Below are 24,007 nucleotides of genomic sequence, written 5' to 3'. Positions count from 1 at the left end.
TTTGTAGTGTTCTACCCTGGTAACTTTATTTTACTGATTTCCACTGGTGAATGAATGACCTTTTTCGAGGTTTTGTATTGAATACTCAATACAAACCCCGTTTTACAGTTATATCTTGCCATTAAAATGTTGAAATACGACTCAGTGTTTAGTTATCTGACAATAATCTGGAAAAACAAACATCGCTCAAAGAATTTAAGACAAAAAGGGAACTTATGGATTTTCGACCGTTTGAAAATAGTGTTAATAAACTGTTTAATAGACCTTTTTGCCAAATTTATTCTGTCCTGACAACGTAATAAGCTCATATAACTAGAAATACCAATGTTGCATTCACTAGCATCAGCATCCAGACAAAATGAAATATATTTTCAAAGCATGGGTAAATGCTAATTGTTCTTTTCAATAGATATACCGTTGTAGTAAATATTCATTTTTATATAATATTGACAATCATGAACCGATATTATTCAAATGTATTTCGTGCAACACCGACATTCCTTGTTTTAGTATTTCTTTGTCCAACTGTACTTTATTGTAGCTTAATTCTTTTCACTACAGAAGTATGTATCATTTCTTGCCACAAATCACTGTATCTAGTTCTTATTCATCAATCTACCTTTAGATGTTTCTTTTAAAATCCTTATTCATTATTATTATTGTGTTCTGTATGTTTACAATTTTATTTCCAGGTGATATGGAACAGTCTTTACGGGAGCTCAGAATCGAAAATGGCAGTCGTGAAAGTCATTACGGATACGTTTACGCTGTGTCAGGTCCTGGTGCGTATACTAGTTTTCATAATTCGTTAACATCACTTATCCTTTCGGTTCCCACTGCATTTCTTTCTCCATAAACTGTAGACTCTGCAACTGAGGGAAGTCTGACAGCTCATGGACTTGCAATTAATGACCTCTAGGTAACCAAAAGATATCTTCGTCAATGGACGTGCCTCAAAATTTAACCATTCTAAGTCACCATGTAGCACTAATTATAAGGTTTAAATAAGTATAGAATTCTTTTTTTTCACTAAAATACTTGAAGTCATTAAAATCTAAAATTATTCCATCTAATCTTAATTTTGTCCGTTCGAATTTCATACCTTTGAGTACTGATACGGCCTAGAGTGGGGAGGGCCCACCCTCTCTCTAAATGCTCTCACACGACCACACGTATACAGCCTCTACCAGGGAAGTCCTGCTCACTGCCTTCTCGCACCACGGGTGTTTTTTACGAAATTTAGAGGACGGAAAGAGAATGTCCAGCTCTCTAACCGAGTGGACACGGTGAGTCCACCTAGGTGAGTTGGAAAACACTGATTCCAAACCAATGGTGCACACGGGCTCCAGTATCCTGAAGGAACAAATGGCGTATGAACCAATCGCTGGTCACCGACTACCATCGGACGATGCTCCACTGCCTTGTGGATCAGACCTTTAGGTCAAAGGCTGGGGGTGTGGTCCCCTAAGGAAACTCCCTGTTTCGGTTTGGGCACCCGGGCAGTGTCATAGCCCTCACACAATTAAATGAAATGACAATTTTGTGTGTGGCGCCTCCTTGTAAAATTCTTGTGTTCAAATAAATAAATAAATGATTTTACTGAACATATATTTGGGCTCTTCACTGAGTCCATGTGAAGGCTATCTCTCTGAATGTTATCGGAAACTTGATGAAATGGTCATACTGTTGCTTACAAGTTTTAAAGTAATAGTTGGTTGCCTCTGTGTAGTCATCACAAGCTTTTGTCTAAACATGTTTCTTTTAACACGGAAGTACAATTAAGTAGACATATTGACAGCAAAATATGACATAAAAACATATCTCGTTAGTTTTGAACACTTCTAAAGCACAGAAATAAAGGTTATTATAATAGAAATTGATTTAAGAAGGCAAAAATAAGGATAAAGGTAAATAAACAATAACTAAATATTGTAAATAATGTTTTCAGTATATAAAGATAGATCACATATGCATTTGTATATTCCACTTTGACTGATTTTAAAACTTTCCGTCCATTAGTGTCAGACAGTCTCATTCTAACTGCATAACATACCAGGCAAAGCGTCAAAGTTATGTTAACTATATTTTAAGATGTTTCTGTCATGTTTTTTTTATCGTTTGATACCTTTATACTCATCATGTGTGTTTTCTTTTTCACAGTTGTCACCGCATCATCCATGGCTGGTTCTGCCATGTACGAGTTAGTTCGTGTTGGACATGATGAATTGGTTGGAGAAATTATTCGTTTGGAAGGTGATCTGGCCACTATTCAGGTGTATGAAGAAACATGTATCCTTTTAAAGCCAAGTTTCGTATTACAGCTTCTTTTCTTTTAGTGAATCTTTTAAATAAGTGTATACTCTGATGATACCTAATCACTCGTACATTGTACAAAGCTTAAACGGCGCATTCCAAAGAAATGTTTTCGTAATAAATCATTTCATGAAAACCAACCAGGTCTAATAAGTTGATGTCATTTTAAAAGACGAAAATTTAAGGAGTATGGAACATCTGTTTTATTTCTTGTTCGAACACTTTAAATAAACAAACGGGATAGTTTTTAAGGTCTTGATTAATAATTTCAAGTTGTTTGATAAAATCCATCTTTTTGAATCAATAGATCAAGAAAGTTTGACCATTAGTTCATTTGTACGTATTAAAAAAGATATGACTGTATTCTTTATACTTTTTTAAAATGCAACATTTGATAGAACATATTTCAAAATCCCAACACATGTTACACCCATTTTGAGGTTATTGATGTTCGTAAATTGTGTTAAACAGTCTATTTGTTATCCTCTTTCCCTTAACAATTTCTCCTCTTATAGCTGGTGTAACTGTAGGTGATCCTGTTCTTAGAACTGGTAAACCCTTATCAGTTGAACTTGGACCTGGGATTGTCAACAATATTTTCGACGGTATGTTTATCTGCATTGTTTTTCAAATTTATGTTTTCTTTAATGATAAATTACCAACTTGCTCATGGTTGATTGTGTAATCCAACTAACGGTTACTATTGTTTGTCTTCCACACTTTATTTCTCTGAGCACCATTTTGTTCCAAGAACAAGTTAAAGACAGGATGACTTTGTGACACTGTATTTATCACATGCCAAACATGATACATAGCCTACGTGTAGACAACTTATTGATTGCTATTATTCAAGATTTCATAAACTATTGCTAATTTATTAATAATTTCCTTCCACACTTTATCATTTTATCGTCTTACCCACATGAGGCGAAATAGAAAATTACCGTTTACCACTGTTAAATAGAATAAGTACTGATGAAATAGTCTCAAACTATCGAATTTCAACCATTTAATCACAGTCCCCAAAACCCTCAACCCAGTTGCATTTGGTTTAAATAACCGGTCAGTACTTCTAGTTCTTACATGTGAACCTTGTACAGATGATTTTTTGCTTTAAATGAGTAGATAAAGAGAAACTTACATTGTCTTTGCAAAGGGAATAATGAGTGTTTAGCTTTAACACCTGGTCGTATGCAGCTGGATATGTTTTGTGTGCTTTTCCTAAGCTGGCTAAACAGCAGAGTTACACTTTTCCATCGGTCATATATGGCTGTTAACATACATATTACAGTTTTCTGCATAGTTTCATCCATCTCGTATTCCATTATAAAATAACTCAGTTATAAGGATAAAGTTTGTGCACTACATCATGAATATTATGCTTGCCATGTGATCTCTGCGAGATCGGTTAGATCATGCTGGGTAAAGTTCTATCTTAGCTCTTGATCGAATGATCAATTCAATGAATTACACCTTTATGAACTAAAAACTAAGTTTATTTGGGCTTATTTGTGTATAAGGTTGTTCAGTCACTTTGTTTACGTAATCATAACAAAGATAATAATGCTAAGATAATATTTTGAGATATGTTAGGAGGCATGTTTATTCATAATTTATCCTCAGCTGTTGTATACATTCTCAATCTAGTATAATCAGATCACTCAAGATATCTCATACTAGTGTCATTAATTTGTAAACCACTTTGCTTATTGCCATGTTACGCATATTAAGGTTAGTGTTAAATCGGTCGTAAAAACAGATGTAATATTATACATCTTTATCATAAGATATTTGTCAAATGTTTTTTTATATTCACAAAATAGCACTCATATCTGCATACAAAAGTCTTTTTTCATGACATTTCTGACATGTCTTTCAAGATTAAGTTATTTACTGTCGTTTCTTTTAAAAAAGATAGTTGACTTATTGATTTCACTTGTTTTAGGTATTCAACGCCCTTTAAAAGGCATTTGTGACTTAACTAGTTCGATCTATATTCCAAGGGGTGTAAATGTTCCTGCATTAGATCGTAAAGTTGAATGGGAATTTATTCCGACATCAGGTTTAAAGCCTGGAATGCATATAACTGGTGGAGATATTTATGGTATTGTGCCTGAAAATACTTTAGTTCAACATCGAATCATGCTTTCACCTAAAGCCCAAGGTACAGTAAAATGGATTGCTCCGACTGGGCACTACACATTATCGGCAAGTTGTAAAATTTTTGTGAATATCAGTTATTTTTGCTTGATTAACCTACGTTTTGTTAAAAACGAACGAGTCACCTTAATCTACGAGGATGTCAAAGAATGAAGTTTACTAAAATTTACTACTTCGAAGCTGGTCAAACGTTTGATAGACATTCTAATAAACCACATTATCACTTTCATCTACCCATAGCTTATAGGAGCATATATATATATATATATATATATATATATATATATATATATATATATATATACTTCACGTTATATTCCCTCCTTGTAATTGGAATCTCAATAGAGGTCACGCCTGATTTATCTCTAAACACCTACACATTCCTTATTATGTGATCATCAGTAGTAGCACCACATATTAAATTTCTCAACTGTTAAAGGGTCAAAGCTACAGAATAATCACAAGATTGCGCGGATCTGGTTGTTGGTCGTTGCCATGGGATCGTTCAGTTGAATAATATAACAGTCATCAAGTACATAAATAATGTATTACTCTCGTGCCCTTTTGTCTCCACATGCTCGAAACTTAGATTTAAGGCAAAACTTATTGTCTATTACCTTCAATTACTCAATGTTTATTTACGTTTTACGACTTCTCTTCTATAGTCTGACGTTGATTTCATGTATTTTATCTTTTCGTACATACACAGGATAAAATATTGGAAATAGAATTCGACGGACAAATCAGCCACCATACTATGTTACAAGTATGGCCTGTACGTCAACCTCGTCCAGTAGCTGAAAAATTACCTGGCAATCATCCACTTCTAACTGGCCAACGAATTTTGGATGCTTTATTTCCGTAAGTATAAACGTTAATATTTTCTGAATTTAGAGTTGTTAATACAGATTTATGGATAAAATGAAATCGGCTCAATTGAGTTTGAATTTACGACTGTATGACCTGTGACCTGAGCTCACTGTTCTAAAGCATTTGGAACTTTTTAATCGGATTATACGGTTGTGCTTTGTTAGATTTTTTGGTAAGACTAATTTCTTCCGTTTCAAGTCAAAGTCACACGATATTGAGTGAGTAAAAATATATTTCATGCATTTAGGTGACTACTTTCTATTATTCGATTTTACTTCTAAGCATCTCTACTCCTATTTTCAGTCCTTTTCACTTACTACATGGCACAGATTGCCCATCAGTTCTAGTTGTCATACTTAATACTAGCAAAGCTGTTATGTATTAAGATCTCTGACCAATGTCACGTACAAGTCACCTGTGCGAATCCTTATTCTGATTTGGTATATTCGCGTCTACGATTCCCTCAATGACATAGTGTCCTCAAATTGATCAATTACACTCTCGATCATCACTATGGACCTTAAACCGAAACAACTAATTCCCTACTGGTCCGTTATTCTCAAGCTCCTCTCTATGCACTAACTTCATTACAAAAGTCAGCGACCAGATTCCACTGTATTTGTGCTTCAGGCAGACATGGTTTATGTACAGACATATTGAACTACATCACAACATAAAACCAAAAAATCACAATTTGGATGAACAAGCCAAAAATGGCTGCGAATAAGGAGATTTTAAATAATAGGATGAGAACAAATTAAGAATAGTAAGTCTTATACATTAGTTAATATATGAACCGAAAGCCTATAATAAATGGAATATATGTACGTAGTAGTCTTGTCATTCGGTAATTATACAGCAAAAGTGTGATCAATAATAATTCAAAGAACCAGTTCTACTTTTACAATATTCGTTCCGTTTAGATAGAAAATGTCAAGAAGTCAAGTGAAAAGATACTAATAAATAATTACATTGATCGCACTGCTACTGGTTTCAGATGATAGAGCTCGAAATCCTATGTTTGAAGCTGTTAATTGATTATATGCTGTCATTATACAGGCTTTTTGAAATGTTTTATACAAAGGAATTACGCTTACTATCGTATTACTGACTCAATTGGATAAACCGGATAACATTTGAGATAAATTCCAAAGGGTACATTTTATTATGGATTCAATATATAATACATTTATATCGAACTTCTACACTTGCAGACAGGCTAAAACTTACCAATACCATACTTCAAATTGCAAACCGCCGATGAAGTAGGAATTTTCAAATTTGTATCATTGCTAGTATCCTTCAGAAAAAAAAGTTTGGTTCAGTTTAGTAGATAATTCACTCAGTACATGATGAAGAGATTTTATTTTCTATTTTCAAATTTTAGATGTGTTCAAGGAGGAACTACTGCAATTCCTGGAGCATTTGGTTGTGGTAAAACTGTTATTTCTCAGTCATTATCAAAATACTCTAATTCGGATATTATTGTTTATGTTGGTTGTGGTGAACGTGGTAATGAAATGTCCGAAGTGTTACGCGATTTTCCAGAGGTGATTGATTGTTATTTTTTACTGTTATTGATGTCAGTAGTGTAACCTAATGTGAATTATTATTATTACTATTTTTACTATCATCAGTGTAGGATTGTGGAGATCTTTGATTTTTTATGGAGATCATGGACCGATCAGTGTTAGGTAATCATTGAAAACCTGGAAGTGTGTGGTGTCGTAGATGCCCACTCTTAAGGATTCCCATACTACGATGAAATGCCCATCCAATGTTTCCGGATTTTCACTGGTGATCTAACATTGATCGGTTCATGATCTCAATAAAACCTCAACAATATCCTCAACTCTATACTGATAATTACCATGTGCTCGTTAGTGACTGGCTTGGAGGGGTAATTCCCGGAGTTCCAGTGAGAAGCTGTGACCAGTGGAGTTCAACAGTGTCGGACGTGAAACAGTCAACCACTCAAGACAATGGAATGTGGTCGCGCTATATCGTGGATTGGTTGCAGTCAGACATTAATATCGTTGAACGCCAGCTCAGTGATCTAGAGGTTGAGTGATCGCACTGGAAACCGAGGTTCCTGGGTACGATTTCTGCGTCCCGGATCTTGGATGCGCACTGCTCAGGATTCCCATACTAGGACGAGACGATCGTTCAGCCCCTCCATGGTTCAGTTGTGGTCTAACTGACATCACCTCATGACTCCAATGAAATTATTATTATTATTGTCAATTGAACAATAAGTTTTTCCACAAGAATTTTTTCAATCACTCCGTCTCGTGTTCGAAGTAAATACCTTAGATCATTTCTAACCAACCTTGGTTGAAGAATGACGTGGAGAAATTAGACCAAGCTACGGCATTAATTCCTTGAGTGTTAGTGTGAGTCATGTTGAGAAGTCCAAACCTCTTTGTTAGGACTTGCCCTAGTAATTGTAATCTGTAGTTTAAGGCGTTAATTGGTAAATCACAATTGTACTCACATTCGTTATAATCTTCCATAGCCTAAATTTAGTATTATTCTTAACCTTGTACTCTTCAGTTTCATTTGTTCTTTCTCCAATTATAGCTATCATCTTAAGATTTCCGTCATTATTTATTCTTCTTTGATTCTCGTTTCACCGATTACTTTTCTGTCTCTCTCCCTTTATTCATATGAGTTGTAGGAACTTTCACCGGTATACATCCCTCCCCCGGGTGTTGCGTTGATCATAACTGTCTAACTTATGAATGACTTTATTTTTCATTACTATTGCTAATAGTTTCGCTAGATAACATCTACAATCTATTATTATTACTATTACCCAACTAGTCTAAACTTGTTATTAATAATGTTTACATGATAACAAAATAAAACTGTTCCTTAAATAAATTGTTATATTGAGTAAGGACACATGTCCTCACATCTACGTAGATACGCACACACACACACACACATCTCATCAAAGTTTAAACTGAGAAGTGTGTATAGGTACATAGTTATTATAATGGAAAGCATGAATTTAACTTTGTTATCCATTACACTATGCACCATTGATTTCCTTTTCTTTTTAGATCATTCTAGTCGTATGTGTGCATTTCCATTGACTTTTCATTACTTTGTTGATTAGAGAATTTTAGGGAGAAAAAAGGATATATGTAGATGTATAGACGTTTTAGCTGGTTGTCATGAGTTGTTCTCTTTGGATTTAGTTTGAAAGTACAGAGAGTAATGAAATGTACACATAAGCGTCTTATGTTAATCTTCTGACATTTTTTTCTATATAAGATTGGTTGTGTATTTATGTTTAACTGGAAAACTTACCATTTTATTGGACAATTTTTTTTCTGAGAACTTATATTGGTTTGTAATGTCAAGAACCAAATAGCTTAACTTTAAGAAATATATTATGTCCAACAGAGATATGATTACTACGTTAGAAACTGTTGAAAGGATACTATCTTTCTGTCAATACTCTTTTTGTATAGAAAAAATAGGAGTGGAACTATTTGGAAGTTTTGATCGCAATTTATTTGAAAATGTTCACTCCACTTATTTAATCGTTTACATAGAAGACTAATATCTTTCTTGAAAAGCGAATGTTCAAAGTCCAAGTCAGCTAATCCGATGTTATCTCATTATTGACTTAGTATTGCTTGTTTGAATCTTCCCATTAATGTTTAAGGACTGCAACTGGTCAGTCTCTAATTGGCGTATGTGCATACTGTGTGTATTGCTTCGATATAGCCTTATTTCACAAGCATTGTAAGCAAAGATGGATAGTGGCTAGCTACTGAGTTCTGGTCAGGTCTCAGTAGCTGAGTGGATAACGCGATGGCGTTTGAAGCGAAAGGCACTGAGTTCGAGTCCCAGAGTGAACATCAACTCCGAGATGCAGGTACATCCAGCTGACGAGTGCCAAATAGGACGAAACGCGCGTCGAGGATTCCACTGCTAGCCACTATCCATCTTTGCTTATCTCATTATTGTTTTTATCATACTAGAAATAATTAAATCATTTTAAGGCAATCAGTCCCTTTGATAAATTTCGATAGTGTAATAATACGAAGATTATCAGAACAATGTGATGTATTAGCGTAATACATTTCGAACAGTCTGACCACACATGTACTTGTTAAAAACATTTATATATAAAAGTAAAAGGTCAACTAGACTTATCTGCTCTTGCCCCCCCAATCTACGAGGATGATGGGATGCCAATCACTAACATCTCCCGACGTCTTGGACGATGGGCGGAATTTTTCGAAGGGCAGTTCAACTGGCCTGCTGCTCCGGCAACATCAACCAGCTTGTCCTGCCCCCCATGGCCGGTGACGACTGTTCCACCAAACGAGGCGGAAGTCCGCAAGGAACTCCAACTCTTGAAACGTTACAAATCACCTGGCCCAGACGACTTACCTCCGGCTCTTTTTAAAGATGGTGGCGACTTTCTGACTAAGGAATTGACTGTGTTGTTTGGAAAGGTTTGGGAGCAAGAAAGTGTTCCAACATCATGGAATGAGTCAATAGTCGTCCCTATCTTTAAAAAGGGTTCACGTTGTTCCTGCAATAACTATCGGGGGATAAGTCTACTTTCGATTGCGTCCAAACTATTGGCTTCTATCATTCTTCGTAGGTTGTTTAAAACCCGAGAACGATTGACTCGCGAGGAGCAGGCTGGTTTTCGTTCTGGTCGAGGATGCATTGATCACATCTTCACCCTCCGCCAAATGTTAGAACACCGTCATACTTATCGCAGGCCAACAATCGTGGTGTTTCTTGATATCAGGGCGGCCTTCGATTCGTTGGACAGGACTGTTCTCTGGGATTGTCTATTGAAGAAGGGTGTGCCTGAGAAGTTCATTAACATTTTAAAGGCCCTGTATACGAACACCTCAGGCAGAGTGAGGGCATACAACCACCTTTCTCCCTTGTTCCATTCGAGCAGTGGGGTTAGGCAGGGTTGCCCGATCTCACCATTCCTCTTCAACTTTGCTATCGACGACATCCTGGAAACAGCTCTGGTGGATGTAAGTAATGGCGGTGTGGATGTGTTGCCTGGAGAACGACTTCTCGACCTTGAGTATGCGGATGATATTGTCTTACTGTGCGATAATGCCCAAGGCATGCAATCCGCACTTAATCAGTTGGCAATCAGTGTCCGCAGGTACGGCATGTGCTTTGCACCCTCCAAGTGCAAAGTACTCCTACAAGACTGGCAGGATTCTAATCCTGTACTCACCCTGGATGGTGAGGAGATCGAAGTAGTTGAGAAGTTCGTGTATCTAGGTAGCTATATAAGTGCTGGTGGTGGCGTGAGTGATGAGATTGGTGCACGTATAATGAAAACCAGAGCGGCTTATGCCAATCTGGGCCATCTTTAGCGCCTTCGTGATGTTAGTCTGGCTGTAAAAGGTCGGATCTACAACGCGTCGGTGAGAGCAGTTTTGCTCTATGCTTGTGAAACCTGGCCTCTCCGAGTTGAGGATGTTAGACGTCTCTCTGTGTTCGATCATCGTTGTCTCCGAAGGATTGCTGACATCCAGTGGCAACACCATGTTAGTAATGCAGAGGTTCGGCATCGTGTGTTCGGGCGCAGAGACGATAATTCAATTGGTGTCACCATCTTGAAACACCGACTTCGGTGGCTTGGACATGTTTTACGAATGTCGTCCCAGAGACTTCCACGTCGTGCATTATTTGCCGACTCTGGGACTGGTTGGAAAAAGCGGAGAGGAGGTCAGTGTATGACATGGTGTCGTGGCATGAAAGAGAGCTGCAAAGGGCTAGCTTCTGTTGGTCCTTCACGACTCCTTGGTTGGGGTCCGAGAGATGGTGCAACACAGTGGCTAGAGACGTTATCAGATATGGCTCAGAATAGAAGCCAGTGGCGATCCTGCTGCAACCTTCTTTTACTTTCTACATAAAGAATGGTTCTAACTTTCCTAACTGAAAGAGTCTTCTGGTTGTACATTTCAGTCCGCCTTATCTTTTCATCCCTTCTCTTCCTACTTTCATTATTTTGTGTGGCGCATATGTACCTGGTGCCCTTTTGTACCAATATATATGTGTTTAAATAAATAAATAAATAAACCCCCCCATTTCCAGTCTAGTTGACCTTTTATGTTTATATATAAATATTCTTAACAAGTATATGTGTGGTCAGATTGTTCGAAATGCGCTAGTACATCACATAGTTCTGATAATCTTCGTAATATTACACTATCGAAATTAAATCATTGTATATATTGATAGTTTGATGATTATCTCAAACTACTAGGCTTCATTTCCAAACTTGTCTCCTCCAAACTTCATATTTGTCAACCGATTAGTAATGCTTATCCATACGCTAGGCATTAAATCCGTAGCATAATACACAATCATAAACTTGGCTACCAAGTCATATTACTCAATTGATTGTTTAGTCTCTTACATCTCTAGTCCTACTTTCTTAATTTCCTGCATACTACGTCCCCTCTTATTAGTCAACCATTAGGCTTGGTATAAAAATGAGTATGTGCTTGTGTTTGTACGAGATTACATTTGTCAACACTTCATTAATTGTATTGTAATGACCTAAGTTTTGGGTAGTGAACCAACTTATTGTTTACATAAAAAAGTACACACTGTATTTGTACAATATGAAAACAATAAATGAAATATACTACTTACTGATTTTCCTTGAGTTGTACCTTACAAACTCAATCTTTCTTTCATTCCTGTTGTTATTTCGATTGCTTCTTGTTTTTCTTTCCCTTCTCTTCATTTTCCTCTTCTCTCCGTAAAACTTCTACTTTCGATTCCTGACACATATTACTTATATATGTCCATACAAGTAATTCCTTGTTTATGTATATAAATTCTATTTAGTTAACAGTTGAAGTTAATGGAAAACAAGAATCAATTATGCAACGTACAGCTCTCGTAGCAAATACATCTAATATGCCTGTAGCTGCTCGTGAAGCGTCAATTTATACAGGGATAACATTATCAGAATATTTTCGTGATATGGGTTATAATGTTAGTATGATGGCTGATTCAACTAGTCGTTGGGCTGAAGCATTACGTGAAATCTCTGGTCGATTAGCTGAAATGCCTGCAGATTCCGGTTATCCAGCTTATTTAGGTGCACGACTTGCAAGGTTTGTGGAATTTTTTTTCTCTCATTTCATTCCTTGATTATTCATACAATTCTTTACTTATGATAATTTTTTTTTCCAGAATTTTTTATAATTCATGTTATACTTGTATATAAATAATAAGGTTGTCTCGTTTTGTCAAACATTCAAGTCATTTACTTTCAGCCATCTGAGTATTATAATTAACCTTCTTTTGTTAGATTTTGTTTGAACTGAGTGTTTATGAATGCTGACTTTCGGTTAGTCCGTCAACCGCGACGTAGAAACTGGAGTGCTTGCACATTGGTTCGAATTGCTTTACTCCATTAGGACAGCAAGGTGAAATTGTCAAGCTGAATCCTAGAATAGTAGAGGTAGTAACAGTATTACGGTAATTGAAAAGATTAGGCATCCAAAAATACAATACGAAAAAATATAAATCATTAAAATAATAAAAAAGAATTTATGAGAAATCTAAAAGCTTAACGGAGAGACAAATAGTGAATAAACCTGCGCCATTGTAAACTGTTTTGAGCCATGCCGTTCGAAATCTTTAACCACTGGTTACAATAATCACACGGACCTCAATCAAGAAGTCTGTACCTATGAACGTGACTCAGTCCAGTTCTCAGTGACTACATGAACTGGCACCATATCTTATTTTGGCCACCCCTAGCTTTCTTTCAGCTTAATCCTATACCAGATAATATCGCTCGTCGAGGTAAGCGGTAGCTCGGCAACATAACAATGTCCCAGGTTTTGCTTACTCGGTGGACCCAAAGTACACTAGCGATGCTTCAAAGACACCTATGATCGAATACGAGTAACGTATGAACTTCCTCTATTCTTAATGCATATGTTTCACATTCACAAAGTAGGATGAGACGAACTGTTGAATAGTAAACTCGTCCTATGTTTGACAGACGAATATCTTGTCTACTCCACAAGTGATGCAAGTTAGCGAAAACTAAACAGGCTTTTTGAATACGAATGGTGAATTTTTGTTTTATATATCCATATCCAGGTCTGAGAACAGCCTTGGCTTCTCAGATATATTCTTCACAAACTCTATTGAGACGTCGAAGTATTATTGAGGTTGATGTTTTAGACACTATTAATCAAACTGATTCTTCTGTGATTATCATGAGAAAACTTTTGTCCTTATTTAGAGACTGCGACAATCAGTGATCAAGACCACTCAGATGGGGTTTCGTCCAGGTTTTAGCTAAGTTTTCAGTTAATCTAACGGTATGCTAATTGTATATACTCATGCATCTTGTGTATGATGTATAGAAATAATCTCTGTGACATCTGAACTGGTAGAGAACTTTCTTAATTAATGATAGATAACTGATGTGCATTGTTAAAATGTTGTTGTTTTTTCTTTTGTATCGTCACATTTTAATTGAATGTTAAATTAAAACTTAACGATATTCCATTATTAGTACTTGAAATCCTTCCCTGTAAGATATCTTTGACTTATTGATTAAAGCATTCGATTTGCAACTATCTAGTCTCCGTTTTGAACCTCGTTTTACCTACTTTGGTCTGAATAATCCGGTAGTTTTATGTTTTACTGTGAACTGTAAAGATTAAAAAGATATAAATATAGGTACTTAATTATTTTGTCATTAGTTTTATCGAATTATCACCCAACTTATGACAGATACTAAAGTGAAATCCATCTGACTTTAGGTATTGTGTATTTTCACATCTTAGTTCGGTGTTTGTTTGTATTATCAAATAAGGCATTCCACCCGACTAGAAGTTCAATTCCATTGATGCTCCATTATACAAAAACACATTTTAGCTACTAACAACGTCACGACTGAAATCTTTGAAGTTAGATGCCTTTATATGTAAAATAACATTAGTCAACTAGGCAATTTTGATCTATTCAAATCATCATCTTTAAAAGAAAATTTATTTATTTGATATTTAGCTTTTATGAACGTGCTGGTCGTGTACATTGTCTTGGTGGTCCAGATTTACGTTATGGATCAGTCGGTATTGTCGGTGCTGTATCTCCACCTGGTGGTGATTTTGCCGATCCTGTTACATCAGCTACATTAAGTATTGTACAGGTTTGTAAAAATATCTGTATGCTTTGTCTTATGAATGATTGATTCTACGTGTATGCTTAACTAGAATAAGAATAGGTTGTAAGAAAGCTAATGATAGCCAAACGAAGATATTGGTCTGTGACTTTACTAATTGTTCGTTTGAACTGTTTCAAAAGGTAAAATGTTCGTGTTTACGGTTCGTTAGTTAGTCATCATCTATATATCTGAAGACCTTAAGTGTATTGTGACTGGAAATTGATTACAAGAAACAAATACACCCATTCTTTACTTTGGTTTGTTTTCCTCATCTATTCCCTTCATTATTCGTTTTATCGAGTTACAAAGTGTATTACTTTGATCTAATAAAGATTTTTAATGGTTAAATTCATGAGTCAATTTAAGCTAGACCGCGATTGAAAACCTGGAACCACTAGATGGTCGTTTCGTTTTAGTATGGGACTCCCCAACAGTGCGCATCCACGACCCTGCACACAGGACTCCAACCCAGGTCCTTCTGGCTCGCGTATTGGATCGTGGATACGCACTGTTGATGAGTCCCACACTAGGGCGAAACAGTGATCTGATGATTCAAGGTTTTCAATGGTGGTCTAGCTTAAATCAACTCCTGAATTCAACTATTAAAATTACTACAATCTCCACAAACCCCACATTCTGTTGATAATAAAGATTTGTTTCTTATTTAATAATTAACTCAATTAAGAATAAATGAATTATCAATTAGAAATTGTCACATCTATTCATTTTAAACACTTAATTAACAACCAATGCACCACCTATTGAAAAGAAAGAAAAATGTTGTTAACCACGTTCACTATTAAATAAATATCACATTCAATAGAACGTAATTCGCACAATTAAACTGTGTATACTCTGTACATTGTAATTGACCTTTAAACTTTACTATTGATGTGATCAATTTATGTTTATTACTGTTTACTTATAATAATAATAATAATAATAATAATAATAATAATGATAATGGTAATCATAGTATATTGGATGCATTGTATAGTAAACATAATCATTTTGATAATATGAATGATACTTTGTTTTCATGAACAACCTTTGTTCAATCTTCTTTTTTTCAAATTTTCATAGTTAACAATGAATAATTAGTTTGATATCGTTTTTTTAGCTGAATTATTTATTTATATTTATTTAAACACATAAATATTGGTAAAAAGGGGAACCAGATATATATGCGCCACACAAATCTCATTTGATTCGTGTGAGGGCTGTGATACTGCCCAAGTGCCCAGACCGAAGCAGGTGGTTTTCTTGAGGGGCCAAACCCGAAGCATTCGACCTAAAGGTCTGACCCACAAGGCAGTGGAGCATCGTGAGGAGATGCAGTCCCATGGTAGCCGATGACCAATGATTGGTTCATACAGCATTTGTTCCCTCATGATCCTGGAGCCCATGTGCACCATTGGTTTGGAATCAGGGTTCTCCAACTCCCCTGTGTGAATTCTCCGTGTCCACCAACCCGGTTCGAGCGCCGGACATTCGCTTTTCGTCCTCTCAATTTTTTAAACAACACCCCAGCCACTAGTAATATTAACCGGATGTAGATGAGGCGGATTTTAAATTTTCGATCTACTCGCTGTACACTGAATGTTTTAGCGAGTAAATTGCCGCTTTTTATGGTTTCCAATTATTTGTTACTGTTGTGCATAAATACGACTGAATAAATCATATACACTGTATCAGCAAGCTTTCATTTTCATATGTCTCGGTGCAAAAGGAGGAGAGAGACACTATATTCTTTTGAAGTCATCAAATTTTTGGGCAAATTTTTTAATCTGCAATCTCCGAACATGGTTTACTTACAATATATAGTATTAGTGCTGATTTCGAATTAAATTTGGAAAATGTCTCAAGATTACAATCAAGACATACAATCACGTTTTTCTATCCACAGTACGTTCAAGGGTTATCCTCTTCTGAAAAGTTCCACACTAACAAAACAACTGTTCAGTGCTTCCTGATTTTGAACAGCTGACTAACTGTAACCAATAGAAAAAAGGCCTAAATATTCATCCAACATGGACTGTTTATCCCAACAATCACATTTGACCCTATTTATTTCCCACACAATCTACGGACACACACACACACTCAATTTCAATCTCACTAATTCATATTACAAATGCATACATTATTCATTTCCACCTTCTGACTCACAAGTTAGTACAGTGATATTTCATACAAGTTCACCCTGGCCAAAAAATAACTTGACAATGACATTCAGACTTATTATGATATTGATTGTACTAAAGATATTCTTCATTGTTTCCTTTGTACTAATTAAACTTGTGTTAATTTTATTTCGGTTATTTATTTACTCTGAAGAAGTAGCTCACATTAAGTCATGAAATATCAGAAATACAATTTTCTACTTACTGGGATATCATAAATAATACATTCATTACTAATTGTGACCAGTTCATGATATAATCTATGAAATTCAACAATCTCCATAACCTTCTTACACTAACAACATGTTACTTTTGTCAATTATTTCTTCTTCTTCTTAGGTATTTTGGGGATTAGATAAGAAACTAGCTCAACGTAAACACTTTCCTAGTGTTAATTGGCTTATATCCTATTCAAAATACTTACGTGTACTTGATGATTATTTTGATCGTAATTTCCCAGAATTCGTTGCATTAAGAACTAAAATGCAAGAAATTTTACAAGAAGAAGAAGAATTATCTGAAATTGTACAATTAGTTGGCAAAGTAAGTTAATAAGGATCGAGTAAAAATAACATGTTGAATGATTTTTCTTATCGTTTATTCTGGTTAGCGTTTTTTCTTAATAAGGTTGTTTTCTACAGGATGAAGTTGTTGACTCCATGCTCAATCCTCCTCTTTTACTCGGGCTTGGGACCGAAAGTAACTCTAGAAGAGCTACAGGGGGAGTTTTGGTATTAGGATCAATTATATTTATAGTTATATAGATTAGTGGTAAAATTATGTTTGATTTTCAACCAAGTAGGTCTTGCTCCACTATAATTTTTTCCACATGTACCAACTGGATTATATCAGTAGGTATCATACAAAATTTGTTGTTTTTTTTGCGTCGAACTTGACTGCATAAACGTGTACTTTATACATGGATTGTATCATCTGTTTAGTTAATAATTAATATTTTTCTTAACTAAAATTATATACGTTAAATTTCCATTCTTTATTCAGAGATTTATCTATTTTCAGAAGGGGGTTTTGTGGAGATTTTAGTAACTTTATACAGTTGAAATCATGAGTCAATTAAAGCTAGACAATCATGGAAAACCTGAAAGCATTGGACGGCCGTTTCGTCCTATTGTGGGACTCATCAGCGGTGCGCATCCACGATTCTGCCTCATGAGATTCGAAGCTAGAACCTATCAGGCTCGCGCGCGAGCACTTAACTGATAGCCTGAATCGACTCATGATTCCAACTACATAAAATTTATCTATGTATTCATTTATAGAAGATAAGCTGATATTATCAAATCACATCAGATTAATTGGTTCATATTATATAATAGCTTTAAATATGATTTCATGTGATCTGTTGAAGTGAGCTAGAAATAAACTTTTGGCTCCATTGTAGACAAGCTACTCAAAAAGTGGTTAAATACAAAGTACTTATGTACAATGAAATTTTCAATAATCCAGAAATGGAGAAAAATTCTCTATAGGTTGTTCAAAAGTAGTTTGTGTAATCTTCAGGCTTAACAGATTCTTTAGTAATGAATTAGCCACACTTCATATTTTAATGTATATATATTTATCCATAATCAAAACTAATCACTAACTTACTATTAAAGATTTGGCCACTTTATATCTACGTTCCTTTACAAGATCACATCAGATACGGTATCATTAAGAGCCATGACGTATTGGAAAGCTAGAACTATCTTGACCCAGTTTGAAGGCTATCAGGCAGTCACAGTCAACCGTAATCTATACGTTCATTAAAAATGAATTCAAGGTATAGATTGCATCGCTTTTAAATGTAACTTATCGGTAGTCTTACTTGTATTAGTTTTTAGGCGGTCAATCATCAGTTCAAATCCTGCTTCATCTACTGGATTTTGGTATTCAGATAGAAATCACTATTCTTCACACTTATAATCTACCTCGAAAGAAGTACACTAGCTTGTACTTAACAGATGAGTTACTTCACTTCCTCCCATACTTAGATATCAAGCTCTATATTCAAAAAGAATATTTAATGTTCTAGGTTTTCTTTTTTCAGTTGTTTATTTATCAAATTATTATCAAGTACACATTTCATTGATCACATTTTTATAGGCATCTCTAGCAGAGGCAGATAAAATCACACTGGAAGTTGCACGTATCATTAAAGATGATTTCCTTCAACAGAATGGTTATTCATCGTATGATAGGTAAATCAGTAGTAACTATTTTCTTCTTTTTGTGATGTATAATTTATACGCAATATACAAGCATAGTGTATTATCGTATTATTTGTATAACTGCTTTTCACTTTATATCATAAATACTTGAATTAGCACTGGAGTTCTGTGGGGGATTGTTGGATTTCCGTAGATTACATCATCCGTTAACTCTAGTTAGCCAACCGGGAAGCAATATACAGCCGTTTCGTTATAGTACAGGAATGTTCAGTAACACTCACTCACTATTGCACTGGGGATCGGACCTAGGATCTTCTGTCTTATGGTGAGTGCTTAACCTCTAGACCATGTAGCTGGCATTCAATGGTGGACATGTTCCGCTTCAGTCAATTCCTATTGTATGACTTTCTCTTATTACCTGAGGTAGATAACCAAACGTCTGAATTGTTCTGTGTTATAGTGCTAGTGCGCATATTTTTACTGACAAAACTAGGGAAGCGTTTGCGTGCGAGGCCGAAGGTCCTGGGTTCAATTCCTTCACACAGGGTCGCGGATTTGCACTAGCGAGGAGTCCCGTTCTGGGACAAAATGACCGTACACTGCTTACAGGTTTTTAATGGTAGTCTAACATCGGTCGGTTCATGATCTCGACGAAACTCAATAATCTGCACAACTCTATACTGATAAGCATTCAAAAGTATTGAAATGGAATTCTTTAAATTGTGTTATATTCAAATCCCAATGTGTTTCAATTATTTATGTTAATCCTGGTCATTGAAAACCAGTTCTGATGAAATACATAACTACAGATCACAGACTTTTCGCTTAGGTATTTTAATCAGGATGTACATTTGACAGCAACTATTAGCCGATTACAGTTCTGATTATCAATAACGGGAAATTACAAACTACCTTTACTATTCTGGGATTGGCCCTGAAATTTTAATCTCTCTGTGCTACTGAAGTATGGTAGCTTTAACCGATGTGCACACACACCCGGTTTCTACGTTATATTTGACTGATGGGTTGACTTACTGATAACCTGCTTTTTGCTACTTCGTCAGTAATCTTACTGTTGATTGTTTATTGCCAATACTTTGTCAGTTTATAAAATATTACTTTTCAACGATAAAAGTTTTCTGGTTTTGTCTACATGATCAGTGCAATAACTGTGATTGGTTCTTCTTGACTTCAAGTGACATGTTACAGATAATATTTACTCTGTTTTACTCTAGATCTTGAGTTCCAGTACTACATAATACATGTCTTTTCATCCTGTTTTTATTTTTCCGAACTGTATTCTCAATGTTCAGTTTTTCTCATTATTGCTGGTAAATCATATTGGTTCCTTTGCTATTCATACTGTTGAGCTAATTCGGTATAGTGACATGGATGAATACACATATATGCCAAGCTCTACATTAACTATGACTAGTTGGTATCCTATATCAATCATCACTATTTTTTCAGTTAAAAATCTATTAACTTAGGACGTATGTCAATATGAAGCTCGCAATTTTTGTTAATAGTCTTTAAAAATTTGTACATCAAGCTGTACTCATAAAGTCATCGTTCATCACATACTCATTACATAAGTGGATAGATTTTGCTTAGTACATGTAAAATTCTAATATTTCATGACAGTAAATGATGTCGGTCGACATCCTGCGGAATACATCTCCCTCAACATTCTTTATGTACATTTTACTAACTCACGCCTATTACCCTTCGTGGAGGAGCATAGGCCGCACACCAGCATTCTCCATTTAACCCTGTCCTGGGCAATCCTTTCCAGTTGTTATTCATCCTTTTCATATCTGCTTCTATTTCCCGGAGTGATTTGTTCTTTGACCTTCCTCTTTTCCGCTTCCCTTCCGGATTCCATGTTAGGGATTGCCTCGTGATGCACATTGGTGATTTTCTTAATGTATATCCGATCTTATGTACATTTTGGTGAAAAGTAATTAAATTACTGAGGATTGAAGACCAGAAACTTCTACCGACTGTTTTTTACTATCCAACACCAAATAATAAAATTCACTTTTATATTACACTACTTTTGCTACTTATACGGACAGATATAAGTAGTATTCATGAAGAATTGGAAGTAAGATTCTTACTGACAGAAGTGGAACATGAGGAGAAGAGTAAAAATAAAAAGTAGTCCGAGTGGCAACGCGAACAGAAGAATGATGGAGTTTGTAAGAGACAGTTCAAGGAATTTGTGCAAGTGGTCTGTTCAACATATTGTTTTTATATTTTACAAACACACTGTATGACTCTGCATAAAAATAATAAGTTGGTTTACCCTATCGAAGTCTACCCTCGTTACACTTTGAATATTTTACATACGACATTTCATCGTCAAAACAAATCCATAAATACCAATAATAATAATATTATTATTTTCATAGTTGTAATCATGAGTCAATTGAAGCTAGACCACCTTGAAAGGCCCGAAAGCACGGCCGTTTCGTCCTATTATGGGACTCCTCAGCATTGCGCATCCACGATCCCGCACTCAAGAGATTCGGACCCAGGACCTACCAGTCTCGTGCCAGAGCACTTAACCGATAGATCATTATTATCATTATTATTATTCGATACAAACCTTACTGTTCTCTCGCAGAAACAGTAAAAAAGAAAGGGATAAAACACTTATCATCCTACTTTTCTTTTCATTTAGATTTTGTCCATTTTATAAAACTGTTGGCATGATGAAAAATATTATTGCATTCTATGATCAAGCTAGACATGCTGTTGAAGTAACTGCTCAATCTGATCGTCGTGTTACATGGGCATTGATACGTGAAGCTATGGGTCAAACAATTTATAAAATTTCTAGTATGAAATTTAAAGATCCTACAGCTGATGGAAAGGTAAACAATTTCAAATGGAAAGATTTTTTTCTTTTTTTGTTGTTGAAATAAATCTCACTTTCATGAATGACCGAAACGGTATGATTACTAAATGTTTTGTCCATAAATAACATCTAGTTATGGGACTATTCAACAGTCCCCATGCACCACCAGCCCATCAGAAATGAAACCCGGGAATTTTAAGCCACGCGGTGACCGCTTCACTTCTGGACGACTAACCCGGCATTCTGGTTTTTAATAGTAATCTAACTAAGATCAATGGATGATGTTATCTGTGAAAATTTGACAATCTCAACAAACCTGCCATAGCAACAATTGGCAGTTGAGTTAGACAAACTCGTTAAGTAATAATCATTAGATATAATTGATATATAATTCAATAAACTAGAATGTAACATTCTTTTTCCTGGATCTCTGTCAATCAAGCATCTAGATATAATTAGACTACTCTTTTTTGCTGGTGTGAACAGGGAAGGAGTAAAGATATATATATATTCGTCAATTTGATGTTTCAGAGTACATACTTACACCCTCGCGGAACATAGGCCACCGACCAGCAATCTCTGACCTAGTCTTTGCTGTCCTTTCCAGTTGTTTTCAAATGCGATTCATTCTTTTTGTGTCTTCTTCGAATTCTCAATGCAATGTGTTTTTTAGTCTGCATCTAAAGAATTCCTTGTCATAGCTTACTTCGTTATATAGTTTCATGATTTTCTCAATATGTATCTGTCACAATATACGGTCGCTTACTAATATCATCCGACAAAGCCACCAACCAAAATATCAGGTCCTATGACGTTATCCCTGAGCTAACTAGGGACATGCCAATTAGCACCATTAGCCTTGAGTCACTGCCTAGTCCTTATTGGTCCTCGATTCAGTAGCTTCCCTCCCTGCCTTGCCCATTGAGTTCAGAACACAGTAACCAGTCTTTACCATATGAATATTTTATTTCAAGAATATGTAATTTACATACAAACATACCTGACCACATCAAACCATAAAATGCAAAAAAAACAATTATATATGATCAAGCTGAAAAGTGGCTGCCAGTCGAGGAGACTTTAATTAATAAACTCACAACAAATTACGAATAGGAAACAGTATAACAGTAGTTACTGGGTCAGTCTAGTTAATTAATTATCATACAGTGAAAATACATGTATAATAATAATCCATAAATTAGTCTTTGGCGCTACCATTCTTTAAGTCTTAATTTAGATATCCTATCCAGAGTAAATCTCTCATATTTATTATTAACAAAACACACTACTTATATTCGATTTATTTATTTAAACATATAAATATTGGTACAAAGGGGCACCAGACATATATGCGCCACACAAATCTCATTTGATTTGTGTGAGGGCTGTGATACTGCCCAGGTGCCCAAACTGGAGCTGGTGGTTATCTTAAGGGGCCACACTCGGAGCCTTTGATCTAAAGATTTGATCCACAAGGCAGTGGAATATCGTGAGGAGATGCAGCCAGTGACCAAGGATTAGTTCATACACCATTTGTTCCCTCAGGATACTGGAATCCATGTGTACCATTGGTTTGGAATCAGGAGTTTCCGACTCCCCTAGGTAGACTTTTCGTGTCCACCAACCTGGTTAATGCTCTGGACATTCGTTTATATTCCATACTATTGATGAAGTACATTTATTATTTTGCATTCTTATTGTTACTTTATTTAATCGTTGTTTGGTTTTTTTTTCATAGGAGAAAATTCTACGAGACTATGATGAATTATATGAAGAAATATCATCTGGTTTTAGAAATCTAGAAGATTTATAGATGAAAATATCTAATTACTTTTTCATTTATATATCAACGTTTATTTATTTATTTACTCTTGAAATTATCTAATTATCGACATATTCTCATCTTCTCTTTCCTTCTTTCTATTCATGTTCCTTGTTTCTAAGTTACAAAAGTTCCCCACTTACTGTCGCTGTTCTTCTCCACTATCATGGTCGTTTACTCCTTGATCTTATAGTCGTTTTTTTTTCTTTTTGCTTGTCTTTCTTTTACAATATCTCGTTATTTTATTATTTATTCACGGAAATTTTCTTGCCATTATAGTTACTTACTTATGCCTGATACCTCTCGTCGAGGAGCATAGGCCGCTCATCATCATTCTTCATCCAACTCTGTCCTGAGCCTTCCTTTCCAGTTCTTTTCAGTTGTTATTCATTCTTTTCATATCTGCTTCTATTTCCT

The 24,007-nt window shown here is 35.5% G+C and overlaps 1 protein-coding gene and 1 non-coding gene across 2 annotated transcripts; both read left to right on the top strand.

Annotated features, from left to right (window-relative positions):
- Positions 1-378: 378 nt before the first annotated feature.
- On the top strand, positions 379-24,007 carry Smp_147050 (putative atp synthase alpha subunit vacuolar; the record flags this gene model as incomplete). The annotated part of the gene is made up of 13 exons (XM_018798385.1): positions 379-382; positions 693-782; positions 2,161-2,289; positions 2,829-2,918; positions 4,259-4,539; positions 5,183-5,334; positions 6,731-6,893; positions 12,205-12,476; positions 14,395-14,536; positions 17,074-17,277; positions 18,841-18,935; positions 21,592-21,784; positions 23,507-24,007. 13 exons carry the CDS (start codon positions 379-381, stop codon positions 23,579-23,581), a joined length of 1,890 nt encoding a protein of 629 aa, XP_018653332.1. The 3' UTR covers positions 23,582-24,007.
- Positions 9,143-9,214, top strand: Smp_tRNA_02280_Pseudo_TTG.1.1. The gene has a single exon. It is a non-coding gene (tRNA).

The sequence above is a fragment of the Schistosoma mansoni genome, chromosome 6 (genome assembly GCF_000237925.1).
Source record: "Schistosoma mansoni strain Puerto Rico chromosome 6, complete genome".
In the NCBI taxonomy this organism is placed as follows: Eukaryota; Metazoa; Platyhelminthes; class Trematoda; order Strigeidida; family Schistosomatidae; genus Schistosoma; species Schistosoma mansoni.
Note: the sequence above shows the minus strand (reverse complement) of the source record. Positions and strands in the feature narration are given on the sequence as shown.